This window comes from Lithobates pipiens, unplaced genomic scaffold, assembly GCF_037356315.1.
Source record: "Lithobates pipiens isolate NorthernLeopardFrog02 unplaced genomic scaffold, aLitPip1_a1.2 Scaffold_28, whole genome shotgun sequence".
Classification (NCBI taxonomy): Eukaryota; Metazoa; Chordata; class Amphibia; order Anura; family Ranidae; genus Lithobates; species Lithobates pipiens.
The window spans coordinates 203,905,181-203,920,228 of record NW_027507789.1 but is presented as its reverse complement, the minus strand read 5'-3'; the positions used below and the strand labels follow the sequence as shown (position 1 = coordinate 203,920,228).

Here is a 15,048-nt window from a genome sequence, read left to right as displayed (position 1 = left end):
CCCCATAATCTCCTATTGCCCGGGGGCCCCATAATCTTCTCCTATTGCTGGGGACCCCATAATCTCCTATTGCCCGGGGGCCCCTTAATCTTCTCCTATTGCCTGGGGGTCTCATAATCTCCTATTGCCCGGGGGCCCCATAATCTCCTATTGCCGGGGGGCCCCATGAGTTGTCAGCCCACCCCTGTTCCTACCTGATAAGCGGCTTTATCAGTCTTTGGTTGTTTATCTTCCTCCTCGTCCTCGAAGGTGGAGTCGAATTCTGAGTCCCAGGCCTGCTGATTGTCACTGTGGCCTGAATGGGTCATGCTGCAAATTGGCAAACAAAATTCAGATATACAAAATACAAAGTATATTGCAAAATGTGCTCAGGCTTTGCTAAATGCTTTTCTAAAGCTACAACCAGCACTTCCCTCAACCTGTTCCCCCCCAGCGGTATGTATACATGTGGCAGCACGACGGAATGTTCACAACTAGGTGTTGGAAACATTCCTCAGAGATTTTGCTCCATAGAGACATGATGGCATCACGCATTTGCTGCAGATTTGTCAGCTGCACATCCATGATGCAACTCTCCTGTTCCACCACATCCCAAAGGTGGATAAGATCTGGTGAGTGTGGAGGCCATTGGAGTACAGTGACCTCATTGTCCAGTTGTGAGATGATCTGAGCTTTGTGACATGGTGCATTATCCTGTTGGAAGGATCAGAAGATGGGGACACTGTAGTCATAAAGGGATGGACATGGTCAGCAACAATACTCAGGTAGGCCGTGGGGTTTAAACGGTGCTCAATTGGTACTAAGGGGCCCAAAGTGTGCCACGAAAATATCCCCCACACCATTACACCACCACCAGCCTGAACCGGTAATACAAGGCGGGATGAATCCATGTTTTCATGTTGTCTACACCAAATTCTGACCCCACCACCTGAATGTCGCAGCTGAAATTGGGACTCCTCAGACCAGGCAATGTTTTTCCAATATTCTATTGTACAATTTTGGTGAGCCTGTGCAAATTGTAGCCTCAGTTTCCTGTTCTTAGCCGACAGGGGTGGCATCCGGTGTGGTCTTCTGCTGCTGTACCCCACCTGCTTCAAGGAACGATGTGTTGTGCCTTCAGAGATGGTATTTTGCATACCTTGGGTGTAACGAGTGCTTATCTGAGTTACTGTTGCCCCTTCTATGGTCTCGAACCAGTCTGCCCATTTTCCTTTGACATCAATAAGGCATTTTCCTCCACATAACTGCCTCTTAGTGGATATTTTCTCTTTTTGGGACTATTCTCTGTAAATCCTAGAGATGGTTGTGCGGGAATATCCCAGTATATCAGCAGTTTTTGAAATACTCAGACCAGCCCATTTGGCAACAACAACCTTGCTACGTTCAAAGTGACTTAAATTCCCTTTTTTCCCCATTATGATGCTCAGTTGTCTTCACCACATCTAGATGCCTAAATGCATTGAGTTGCTGCCATATGATTGACTGATTAGCAATTTGTGTTACCAAGCAATTGAACACTAATGAAGTGGCCAGTGAGTGTATATGCACATAGCCATCCCCATTGTCCTGCACTGGTACTGTGACTGAGCTGTCCAGGTCACTATTTATGATCAGGAACCGAAAGTCAGTTTCCCCATCACGTGACCACTGTGACAGCCAATCACACTGATCACATGATTGAGAGTCTGCCTCTGGAGTAACAACCTCTTAAAGGATAGGCTGGAGCTAGTGGTAAGAGAATAAGCAATGTACCCTTTGACATGACAAAAAACTCTTTGACATGAAGGATTAAAGTGATGTTAAACCCTCAGTTTCAGCAGCTGATTTATTAACTTACTAAGTATGAAGCTTCTTTATCTTTAAATCCTGGCCTATGTTCAAGTTTAGCTAGTGCCAGGACTGTTGCCCCAGGATTCCAGGGGGTTCCTTTCTCTTGCAGCATCATATGACGCCAACCTTCTATGCCGGGACTAGAGATGTCTCACTACACTGTGTGCATCAATAGAAACACACAGCCCCATAGCCTAGGATGGCAAGGCACCACCCCGCACCTCCCTCCATCAAAGTAACAGGCTGACTGGGGACTGCACCATCCACTGTCAACTGTTTCCTTTGAAGCCTGGACGTTCAGGGAAGCAGCACATCAGTGGTGGCTGGTGACGTTTTAGGATGGGGGGGCGCCAGACCCTGCCCCTCCTTTTTGACCCCTCCCACTTCCCATAAGCCCCACCCCTTATAGAATCCACCACTCCATCCCCTGTATTCCACCTATAGTGTCAAGAGTATACAGCTCAGCATCACAGGACAGAGTATACAGCCCTAGCATCACAGGACAGAGTGTACAGCTCAGCCTCACAGATCAGGGTATATAGCACAGCCTCACAGATCAGGGTATATAGCTCAGCCTCACAGATCAGGGTATATAGCTCAGCCTCACAGATCACAGTATACAGCACAGCCTCAAAGATCCAGGTATATAGCTTAGCCTCACAGATCAGGGTATATAGCTGAGCCTTACAGATCAGGGTATACAGCTCAGCCTTACAGATCAGGGTATACAGCTCAGCCTTACAGATCAGGGTATACAGCTCAGCCTTACAGATCAGGGTATATAGCTCAACATTACAGATCAGGGTATATAGCTCAGCCTCACAGATCACAGTATACAGCTCAGCCTTACAGATCCGGGTATATAGCTTAGCCTCACAGATCATGGTATATAGCTCAGGCTCACAGATCCGGGTATATAGCACAGCCTCACAGATCCAGGTATATAGCACAGCCTCACAGGTCAGGGTATATAGCTCAGCCTCACAGATCAGGGTATATAGCTCAGCCTCACAGATCTGGGTATATAGCTTAGCCTCACAGATCAGGGTATATAGCTCAGCCTCACAGATCAAAGTATACAGCTTAGCCTCAGAGATCAGGGTACATAGCTCAGCCTCACAGATCAGGGTATACAGCTCAGCCTTACAGATCAGGGTATGCAGGTATACATCATCTGTCCTGTATACAGCTAGCTATATACACCCACCTTCACCTTCTTTCCTGTATATAGAGACCTTCCTCCATCATCACTGACTGCAGATATACATCATCTGTCCTGTATACAGCTATGTATAAAGTAACAGGACATCCTGGTAGGTTAATTGGATCCTGTCTAAATTGGCCCTAGTATGTGTATGAATGTGTGTTAGGGATCTTAGGTTGTAAGCTCCTTGAGGGTGGGGACTAATATGTGACTGTACAATGTATATGTAAAGCGTTGCGTAAATCGACGGCGCTGTATAAGTACCTGAAATAAAATAATAATGATGTATATCTGCAGTCCGTGATGATGGAGGATGGTCTCTATATACAGGAAGAAAGGAGGTAGGTGTATATAGCTGTATACATTAAAGGACAGATGTAATCACAATTTCTGACTATTATGTAGAGTAACGTAGTCAGTACATGGCATCGCAGAAATCCCCAAAATCATGTATTGCAAAACAGCCAGCGAGACATGATGTGACACTCACTGACACTGTCTGACACCCTCCAGTCATTGTATTATACACCCATCATCACCCCAATATTATACACCCATCATCATCATCCCCATATTATACACCCATCATCACTATCCATATCCCCATATTATACACCCATCACCATCATCATCATACTCCTTGTTGTCGTCATCGAACCCATATTATACACCCATCATCAAGATCCTCATCTCCGTATAATACACCCTTCATCGTCACCCTCATCCTTGTATAATACAGCCGTCATCGTCATCCTTGTACAATACACCCATCCTCATCATTGCTATCCTCATCCTTGTATAATACACCCGTCATCGCTATCCTCATCCTTGTATAATACACCCGTCATTGCTATCCTCATCCTTGTATACTACAACCGTCATCGCTATTCTCATCCTTGTATAGTACACCCATCATCGCTATCCTCATCCTTGTATAATACACCAATCACCATCATCATCCTCATCCTTGTAATACACCCGGGTTCAACAAACATTTTAAAAAATAGTGGATGCTTCTAATCTAGAAGCATGGGAGCACCAGCCCTGTTTTTATGAGATGATCCTTCTCCTTTAGCCCGGGTTCACACTGATGTGATGTGGGAACCAGTGCGATTACAATGCCGGTTCCGGCATCTCATCTCTCCCGCAGGCAGTTCACACTGAACCGCTGCGAACCGCTGCGGGTGTCATTATACTGTTAATGACACCCCCAGATCGGTTCACAGATCGCAGTGTGAACTGTGAACTCGCACAGAAATCGCATAGGTGAGAACACCCATGCCATCCGATTTCAGTCCGGGGGGGGGGGGGGGGGAACAAGTCCCTGCACTTTTTTCCTATGAATCTAATGTGAGTTCTACTATACAACTGTATGGCTGAACCTCACAGACATCGCAAGTGATTCGCACCGCAGTGCGGGTGCAAATCACATGCCATGTCTTAGATCGCAGTAGTCTGAATCTCGGCTCATACCCTCCCTACCACCAGTAGGAAATAAGAGAACCCAACAAAACAAATGCAGGAGAGTTAAGGGTTATTCTCCTCACCTGATAAGAGAACATTCACTGCACACTCAGACTCAGAGTTATTTATTGCTGGGACAGTATAACTCCATAACTGGAGACAAGGTCAACAAAAAGTGAGATAATTGCAGATAGCAGCACTCTGAAGGGCAACCTGTCACATGTCTCTCCTGCAATAAATAAGGCTGAGCCCAGTGTGCAGGGAGCTGTTATCATGTGAGTGAGTGAAAGATTTACTTCCCTGCATTTGCTGGTTACTAAGAGGAGGAGCTGCTCCAACTCCACCCCCCAGTTTCTGCATCTATACAGAGCCGCTTCTCCTCCGTCCCTGCATCTATACAGAGCCGCTTCTCCTCCGTCCCTGCATCTATATAGAGCAGCTTCTTCTCCATCCCTGCATCTATACAGAGCAGCTTCTTCTCCATCCCTGCATCTATACAGAGCCACCTCTCCTCCGTCCCTGCATCTATACAGAGCCACCTCTCCTCCGTCCCTGCATCTATACAGAACCGCTTCTCCTCCATCCCTGCATCTATACAGAGCCGCTTCTCCTCCATCCCTGCATCTATACAGAGCCGCTTCTCCTCTGTCCCTGTATCTATACAGAGCCGCTTCTCCTCCTTACCTGCATCTATACAGAGCCGCTTCTCCTCCGTTCCTGCATCTATACAGAGCCGCTTCTCCTCCATCCCTGCATCTATACAGAGCAGCTTCTCCTCCGTCCCTGCATCTATACAGAACCGCTTCTCCTCCATCCCTGCATCTATACAGAGCCGCTTCTCCTCCATCCCTGCATCTATACAGAGCCGCTTCTCCTCCGTCCCTGCATCTATACAGAGCCGCTTCTCCTCCGTTCCTGCATATATACAGAGCAGTTTCTCCTCCGTCCCTGTATCTATACAGAGCAGCTTCTCCTCCGTCCCTGCATCTATACAGAGCCGCTTCTCCTCCGTTCCTGCATATATACAGAGCCGCTTCTCCTCCGTCCCTGTATCTATACAGAGCAGCTTCTCCTCCGTCCCTTCATCTATACAGAGCTGCTTCTCCTCTGTTCCTGCATCTATACAGAGCCGCTTCTCCTCCATCCCTGCATCTATACAGAGCCGCTTCTCCTACCGCCCTTTCCATAAAATGCACAGCTGTGACACATGCATTTTTAGTGCTTTTTGCAGATTTGCACTACAGTCCATTTAACTTGGTTTCCTATGGAACACATTCTGTAGTGCAAATCTGCAAAATGCAAAACGCACTAAAAAGGCATAGGTGTGAACCAGGCCTAATACCACTTTAGGCTGGATTCACACCTATGGCATTTTTAGTGCTTTTTGCATTTTGCAGATTTGCACTACAGAACATGTTCCATAGGAAACCATGTTAAATGGACTGTAGTGCAAATCTGCAAAAACACTAAAACTGCAAAGGCTGGATTCACACCTATGCATTTTTAGTGCTTTTTGCATTTTGCAGATTTGCACTACAGTCCATTTAACATGGTTTCCTATGGAACACATTCTGTAGTGCAAATCTGAAAAAAGGAAAAAGCACAAACAAATGCATAGGTGTGAATCCAGCCTTAGGCCTGATTCACACCTATGCATTTTTAGTGCATTTTGCATTTTTCAGGTTGGCACTACAGGTCGTGGTCCATAGGAAACCATGTTAAATGGACAGTGGTGCAAATCTGCAAAATGCAAAAAGCACTAAAAATGCATAGGTGTGAATCCAGCCTTAAGCGGTATTAGACCTGGTTCACACCTATGCATTTTCAGTACTTTTTGCATTTTGCAGATTTGCACTACAGAACATGTTCCATAGGAAACCATGTTAAATGAACTGTAGTGCAAATCTGCAAAGTGCAAAAAGCACTAAAAATGCATAAGTGTGAACCAGGCCTAATACCGATATACCTGTGTTGCTGCATGTGCACTAATATGGCTACAATCACCTTAGGCTTGGCACGAAGGGTGTGACTTCTGTATACTGGTTCTTGAATAATCGGCTGTGCAGGAAGTTCACCCACTATGCCTATTACAGGATCATACAACTAAAACACGTTCCGCCCTCTAATCTAACAATTAGGATCACAAACTATTTTCTTACGCTAATACAGAAAAGAGATCAGGAGAAGAAATCTATCCCCTGTAAGGCAGACGTCATCTATAGACATTAGTTTGAATATTCACCAGCTGTACGCTTACCTGATATTTGGCCGTTTAAAAAAAGTTTCAAAAGTTATTTACAAAGAAGAGATATGTTTTCCTGCTGTATGAAGTGTTGCTGCGCCTGTAAGAGAGAAAACGAGATGAATTGTATTCCTGAAGCTCTATTGCAACACAATTATACGGCAGTTTCTACTTTCACTTTCCTTTCTTAGATTTGTCAGTTACATAACACACCCATCAAAGAGGCTGTTTGTTGTAAGCCAAAGGTAAATGTGTTCTTATTTTGCCCAGTGAAGCCGAGTTCTGTCCAAATAACCAAACCGGCTCCGTTCACATCTAGGCGTTGCTATTTTTACATGCGTTTTTCGTGCGTTTTTGTGCAGGACTTTTGAGTTGACGAGTGACCAATGAAAAACAGAAAAAGACCTGTACTCTGCCAAAAAAGAAGCGCATGTACTTTTATTTTTTTAGCGACAGGTGTTTTGCTTAAGGCCACGTAAAAACAAAAAAAAAACACGCTCAGGCCCCATTCACACCTGAGCGATTATCTGCTTGAAGCTCAAAAGCGCTGGAGGAGAAAAAAAAATCAACTATTCTCTATGGAGATAGATCACATCCCCACTCCAAATCGCCTGAAGCTCAAACAAGTTCTGGAGCTTTTTTTTTTGTGGCTCAAATCGGGCAGATTTGGGGCGTTTTTGGTGTGTTTGTATTCCCATAGAAATGAATGGAAACGTGCATTTTCTGCGCGCGTTTTTTTGTGTGATTTTCTGCTCAAATGAAAAAAAGTTAAAACTAAAATATTAATAATATATGAATAAATAATTGTAAAATAAATACACAAATAAATAAAAATCTGGATGAATAAATAAAATAAATGAATAATATGTAATAATACATTAATAAATAATAATTAACCTCTAACCGTAAAAAAAATCTTAAATACATTATTATTATTGTTGTTATTATTATTAATAATAATAATAATAATTATTATTATTAATAATAATAATATTAATAATAACAATGATCCTAATAAAATAACAACATCCAAACTCGAGTAAAAAAATACATTGTTAATAATAACAATAATAATAATATTTATTTTTGTGTTAGGGAGTTATTTATTATTATTTTATTTTTTTAAGGGGTAAGGGTGAAAGTTAAGGGTTAATTATTTATTTATTGCTACTTAGTATTAATTTATTAAATGTATTTATTTTTTATTCATGATTTTTATATGTGTATTTATTTTACATTTATTTATTCATTTATTATTGTTTGTATAATAATAATAATTTTATTTTATTAACCGCTTCTGGACCAGCCGCCGCAGTTTAACTGCGGCAGGCTGGCTCTCCTGCGCAAAATCTCGTTACTGTACGTGATCTCGCAGGGTCCGGATTAGCAGGCGTGCGCCCGCTGCACGGCGGGGGTGCCGATGCTCGTGGCAGATGGTCGCGATGACCGCCAGCCACGAGCGATCATGACCAGTAGACACAGAACAGGGACGAGTATGTGTAAACACACACTTCCCTGTTCTGTTCTGAGAGGAGTGACAGATCGTGTGTTCCTATTAGCTAGGAACCACGATCCGTCATTTCCTCTAGTCAGTCCCCACCCCCTTCAGTTAGAATCACCTCCCAGAGAACACAGTTAATCCCTCGATCGCCCCCTAGTGTTAACCCCTTCACTGCCAGTGGCATTTTTACAGTAATCAGTGCATTTTTAACTGCATTGATCACTGTATTAATGCCAATGGTCCCAAAAATGTGTCAAAATTGTCTGATGTATCCGCCATAATGTCGCAGTCACAATAAAAATTGCAGATCGCCGCCATTACTAGTAAAAAAATATAATAATAATAATAATAAATGCTATAACACTATCGCCTATTTTGTAGACACTATAACCTTTGCACAAACCAATCAATATACGCTTATTGCGATTTTTTTTTTTTTTTAACCAAAAATATGTAGAAGAATACATATCGGCCTAAACTGAGGAAAAAATGGAAAATTCCTATCAAAATACTTACCGTAATTTTCCTTTCCTGATGGACTCCATGGCAGCAACGTGTGGGTTAAGTCCCGCCTCCACTACCCATAGGACACTACTCCCATAAATCTTTGCTCCCTGCCCCTGGCCGTGTTCGGTAACTAGCCTACTCCAGCCATTTGGGAGGGAACTCCTGCTGCCATGGAGTCCATCAGGAAAGGAAAATTACGGTAAGTATTTTGATAGGAATTTTCCATTTTCCTGACAGACTCCATGGCAGCAACGTGTGGGAAATAACTCGCCAAACACACCCGGGTGGGCAAAAATGCTGAACAAAAGATTTATTTAACACTGTCGGCCGACAGGACTTTCAAACCAAAATCAACAGAGGATAAAGACGCTGGCTCAACACAATAGTGAGACATGAAAGTATGAATAGAAGACCAGGAGGCCGCTCTGCAGATTACATCAGGTGCAACGTGGCGCGAAGCCGCCCATGAGGTTGAGAGACTTCTGGTAGAGTGAGCTGTAACCGCCTCAGGAGGAGCCAAGCCCTTCTCTCTATAAGCCCATTGAATTGCCTGAACCACCCAAGCAGCGATGGATCTAACGGAGGCCTTGGCGCCTCTACTTTTCCCGTTAAATAGTACGAAGAGGAAGTCAGATTGACGAAAAGAAGCTGTAATATCCAGATATTGTTTTAGAGTAACTCCCAAATCGAGTGGATGTGGATCTTGACTTCCAGCAGAATTGAAGGTAGGAAGAGTGATTTCCTGGTTTTCATGGAAAACAGAGGTCACCTTGGGATTTGTCCCCAACATCGGAATTAGGACCACCCTATCTGGAAAGAAGGTGAGAAAAGGTTCCTTTGTACCTAGAGACTGAATTTCGGAGATTCTCTTCGCCGAAGTTATGGCTACCAGAAAAGAGGTTTTAAGGGTTAATTCTCTGATTGAGAGCGTTCTGTCAAGTTGAGAGAAGAAATCTAGAACCAATGGAAGGTCCCATTTGGGGAATCTAGGCTTCCTTTGTGGCCTAAGCCTGACTGCTCCTTTGAAGAATTGTTGGACCAAGGGATGATTGGCCCATGCGACTCCAGAAAAAGCTGAAATTGCTGAAACCTGGACCCGGAGAGAACTAACCGAAAGGGAGATATCCAATCCTGATTGCAAGAAGCTTAAGACGTCCCGGACTGTCAGGGTATTACAGGAACTGGACCTTGAAGACAAGTGATCTGCAAACTTCGCCCAAATTCTCTCATATACCCGGTTAGTACTGCTTCTTCGAGCACTAAGAAGAGTGGAAATGACTTCTTCAGGACAGCCTAAAGCCTTCAACCGTCCCCTTTCAAAAACCAAGCCTTTAGGCGCAGGTGATCCGGGCAAGGATGTAATCTCGACCCTTGAGACAGAAGGTCTGGCCTGGATGGTAAAGGAATTGGATCCCTGACACTGAGGAGCATCAGAAGCGGAAACCAGGGTCTGTTGGGCCAATAGGGAATTATGGCTATCACTTCTGCTGTCTCTGACCTGAGTCTCCTCAGGAACTGATGAATAATAGGAGTTGGGGGAAAGGCATAGGCCTTGTGGAACCACCATTTCTCTGTCAAGGCATCCACCCCGTAGGCTTGAGGATCCCTGTACCTTGAATAATACTTCTCTAGTTTTTTGTTGCAAGGGGAGGCAAACAGGTCGACTTCTGGGGAGAGCCCCATTGTCAGGATCCAGTTGAACACTTCCTCGTGGAGAGACCACTCGTTGTTGTCCAGAAGTATCCGGGAAAGAAAGTCTGCCTGAACGTTCTGAATCCCTGGGACATAAGATGCTGTCAGATCCTTCAGGTTCCTCTGAGCCCAGGTCATGATCGGTTCCACCTCCTGGAGAAGGGATAGACTTCGAGTACCCCCTTGCCTTCTTATGTACTCCACTGCTGTGGTATTGTCTAGCCTGAGTGAGACCGAGGCTCCTGAAATCAGATGCCGAAAGGCTAGCAGAGCTTGAAAGGCTGCCCTTAACTCCAGGATGTTCGACACCGTCCCTCTGGAGGGGAGAATCCAGGTGCCCTGAGCCACTTCCGCCAGACAGTGGGCGCCCCAACCCCTGTTGCTGGCATCTGTTGTTATGGTGACCCATGAGATGGGGAGAATGGAATGGCAGTTGCAGAGATTTTCCCGTTGGAGCCACCACAGAAGGGAATTCCTCATGGATAAGGTGATCCGAATCAGCTGGGTTTTGCTGCCTGACCATTGATGAAGGAAACCCTTCTGAAAGGGCCTCATCCTCCACTGTGACCACCTCACCATCGGGATTGTCGCTACCATAGTGCCTATAATTTTCAGGCACTGGAGAGCCTGGAGATGAGAGGCAGAGAGGGCTGGACGGATTCTGTCCCTGACCACTGACAACTTCTCTTCTGGTAATGAGATGGTGCCTCTGACAGTGTTGAATAGGGCCCCTAAGAACACCAGCCGCTGAGATGGGACCAGCTGGCTCTTCTCCAAGTTCAAGATCCACCCGAATTCCTGTAGGGTGGAGATGACCTGCTCTCTGTGTACCAGAAGTTGATCCTTGTCTTGAGCCAACAACAGAAGGTCGTCTAGGTAGTGATGTAGACGAATCCCTTTGGTTCTCAGAAGAGCTACCACTGCCAACAATACTTTTAAAAATACACGAGGAGAAGTTGATAGCCCGAAGGGAAGGCAAGTAAATTGAAAATGGTTTTCGCCCACGGAGAAGCGGAGATACTGCTGGTAATTTACTGCAACTGGGACATGAAAATAGGCGTCCTTGAGGTCTATGGAGACCATCCAATCCCCTGCTTGGACAGATTGTTGAATTGTGGATAAAGACTCCATCTTGAATTTTTCTTTTTTGATAAAACTGTTCAAGTGGGTTAGATCTATGACCGGCCTCCAGGCCCCGCTCTTTTTCCGGACCATAAACAAAGGAGAGTAGATTCCCATGCCTCGCTGAATGACTGGAACATGGATAATGGCGCCTTGAGCCAACAAAGATCCCACGTAGGCTAGAAGAATTAGCCTTTTTTCGTCTGAGGCCGGGAGAGAGGTGGGGACCCATCTGAGTCTGGGAGATTCCTTGAAGGTCCAAACATGACCTGAGGAGACGGTCTTGACGGTCCAGAAGTCTTGGATCGAGGCCGCCCAGACATGGCGAAAGTGGAAAAGACGAGCCCCCACCTGCCCTGTCTGAGCGGGCCCAACCTCAAAAGGATTTAGTTGGTTCCCTCTCTCCCTTCAAATCACTTTTTGTAGATTTTTTGAAAGAGGATTGTCTTGATTTCCAGGACCTGGAAAATTCACGGCCTGGTCTGTAACTGCGAGCTTCCCTGGCTCGTTCCTGGTACTGTCTCTTTGGAAAAGACCTTCTCTGGGCTTGCAAACGCCGGTCCTGGGGGAGGAACCCCGACTTCCCACCAGTGGCTCGGGTAATAGCCTCATCCAACTTATTGCCGAAAAGGGAGGACCCTTCAAAGGGGATGCGGCACCATACTTGTTTAGAGGCTGGGTCTGCCAGCCAGGGGCGGAGCCAAAGAGCCCGTTTAGCCGTAACAGAAGAAAGCATCACCCGAGCCACCAGGCGTATAATGTCGATAGAGGCCTCCCCAAGAAAGGCGGAGGCCAGCCTAAGCTCTTGGATAGGGGAGCTCTTAGCTGTATCTTCAGAGATATTTCTAAGTGTCTCATCTACACTATCTGTCCATATCTCCATTGCTTTGGACATAGCGGCCAGAGCTAGCGCTGGCTTACAGGCCATTCCTGCTGTGAGATACACTCTCTTCAAATCAGCATCAATTCGTCTGTCCAGAACGTCCTTAAAAGACACGGTATCCTCTAAGGGAAGAGTGACATGTTTCACCAACCTCATGACTGCTGCGTCTACTAATGGCGCTGACTCCAAATGCTTCACCTCTTCTTCATTGAAAGGATAGAGTTTCGAAACCTTTGATAGCATGGAATTTTTCTTCTCCACCTTGCCCCATTCATCTGTGATAATCTCACCTAGCTCAGAGATAAAAGGAAAATTAATCCGTTCCTTCTTTAATTGCTTAAAGAATTTTCTTTGTTTGGAAGGAGCAGCCACAGAATCTTCCCAGTTCAGTGTCTCTCTAACAGCTCTGACCAGAGGAGGCAGTAGAGCGAAATCAAAGCCCACACAGGGATCACTTTTATCAGAGTCACTGTCAGATATGGCAGCTGAGGGGTGGCTATGCGCAGAGGATTCCCAAGTATCCTGCAACTGAGTCTCCCTTCCTGGAGAAAGTGGCGGCTCTGCCGGGGGAACATAGGACTGGCCCTCAATATTTCTGAGGGACTCCTTAACAACTTTTTCCACCAGGGTTTTAAGTTGTTGATCCGCGTCACCCCTTTCATTGGAAGCCTTGGCGTAGCAAGGGTCGCATAAAGATTTTCCTGCCGGTACAAGAGCTCTACACCCCCAACAGGCACTAGCTGAGTGACTAGATTGAGTCCTCGAGGAGTGCGATCTTTCTTCACTACGGTGTCCTGATCTTGAGGAGGAACCATAATGTTTAGATTTGGAAGAGGAGCACCGGTGATGCGACTTGGAGGAGTCGCTCCCTCTATGAGAGCTGCGATGCTGTTCTGACCTGGAAGGGCTGAAAAAGGAACAAGACAAGAAACCACAAGAGACAAGACATCAGGACAGAGCTAACAGATAAATACCCCTCCCCCACCAGACCTTCAGGTGATCATTAGAAATACCTTTTATGAGAGGGCTGGCCACAAGCAGGCGGTAAGGAATCCATGTCCTCAGCGATATCCATACGCGCTGAAAAGATGACAAGGGATCAGTGCAAGGGACAGGGAAGGGATAGCCTCCCTATCCCAGAATGCCACTTACCAGTGGATGCAACACAGAGGCAGGGGGAAGTCACCGCAACAGCCCGCAAGCATTCCCAAAGCTTGCAGACAAATTCCACATTTAAATAGCCCGCCCCTGTGATGTCACCGCCGTGCCTGTGCGCATGCGCGAAATAGCGGCAATTTGCCGCTATCGCGCATGCGCGAAACCAAGCCTCGATCTCAACCGCGTTCGCGCATGCGCAGTACGGCCGAAAACGCAAACCCGGAAGTAGAACGGCGGCTGGAACGCGGAAGAACCAGCCGCCATGCCTGCACATACAAACAAACAGAAACAAACGAAGACAGATAATAAGATACAAAAACTGCTGCCATAAAGAACTTTTAGAACCTCTCACCACTCCCACCACGATCGATCACTCGGCCGAAGATAAGGTAAGATGACACCGGACTTTCCAGGGGGCAAAACAGGTCACCTGCTAATAGCTGGCTATCCGACCAATGCGCAGCCTGCCTGCCAGTGGCCAGGACATGGGCTTCTTCACAGCGCCTCTTCCACTGCCCACTCCATACCCTGCTAATAGCTAGGGCTTTAGATCAAAAATGTAGTGCGAGCGCTCAATCTACACACGTTTTCTTATAGTGCTACAAAAATGATATGTGCACAAATGTATATATAAAATTGTCCAAAGAGAGAAGAGTGAATACACTGTAATAAAAGTACAAAATATAAGAATATATACAGTGACTTATATAAAACAAAAAATAGTGATTAATAGGATATTATATCACAAAAGGAGAAAACAGTGACTGTGGATATCAAAAAAATAATCACAGTGATGAAGTCCGTAAATGGATATATAGTCCAAAAAACAATCATACAAAGTGCCAATAACAGCCAGGATTCTGTGATAATGTGACCGAAGAAGACAATGTTTCACCATGTGACGATCCCACCACCGTATAGGGTGCAGGCTTACCGGATCTGAATGACCCTAGCAGACATACGCCTCAGGGGTCAATCAAAGCTTGTGATCCCAATAAAAATGGTCTCAAGGATTAGATGTGTCAGTCATGGTATATACGATCCCAACAGATCCCCACGGATGGCTAGATGTAGTCAATATTCCTCATGTACATGTACAAATCCAACAACGACTCATAGGCAGGCATAGAAGATGAGAAGACAAAGCCAACATGGCATAATAACGTTTTTTAAAAAGCTTTAATAAAAAAATTTTTTGCTAAAACTCACATTTCCAAGAAAGATAATCAAGCGTGTCAAAGAGGTAAAAATGGCAGTAGCGGAGTCCTCCCGACGCGTTTCGACCCACCGGTCATCATCTGGGGTAGGCTCACACTACTGTCCTACTGCCTTATATAGGTACTCACACAGTAAAGTGATGAAATTCCTCCATGTGTTGTGATTATGCCCACTTCCGGTATATCCAAAATGGCGGGCGGGCGTGCGTTCCACGCCTCGATTAATCT

The 15,048-nt window shown here is 45.4% G+C and overlaps 1 protein-coding gene across 4 annotated transcripts in view; it reads right to left on the bottom strand.

Annotated features, from left to right (window-relative positions):
- The window catches only part of LOC143936030 (uncharacterized), a 40,457-nt gene that overhangs the window by 15,642 nt on the left and 9,767 nt on the right, over positions 1-15,048 (bottom strand). For 2 of the 4 annotated variants that reach the window (XM_077460309.1, XM_077460310.1), the window contains 2 exons: positions 6,756-6,840; positions 195-309 (listed from right to left, as the gene is read on the bottom strand). In XM_077460309.1, the coding sequence (XP_077316435.1) occupies positions 195-308 (114 nt within the window). In that variant the 5' untranslated portion in view covers position 309; positions 6,756-6,840. Of the gene's footprint in view, positions 1-194; positions 310-6,755; positions 6,989-15,048 lie in introns of those variants that run through there. The other 2 variants (XM_077460308.1, XM_077460311.1) reach the window with 2 other exon arrangements.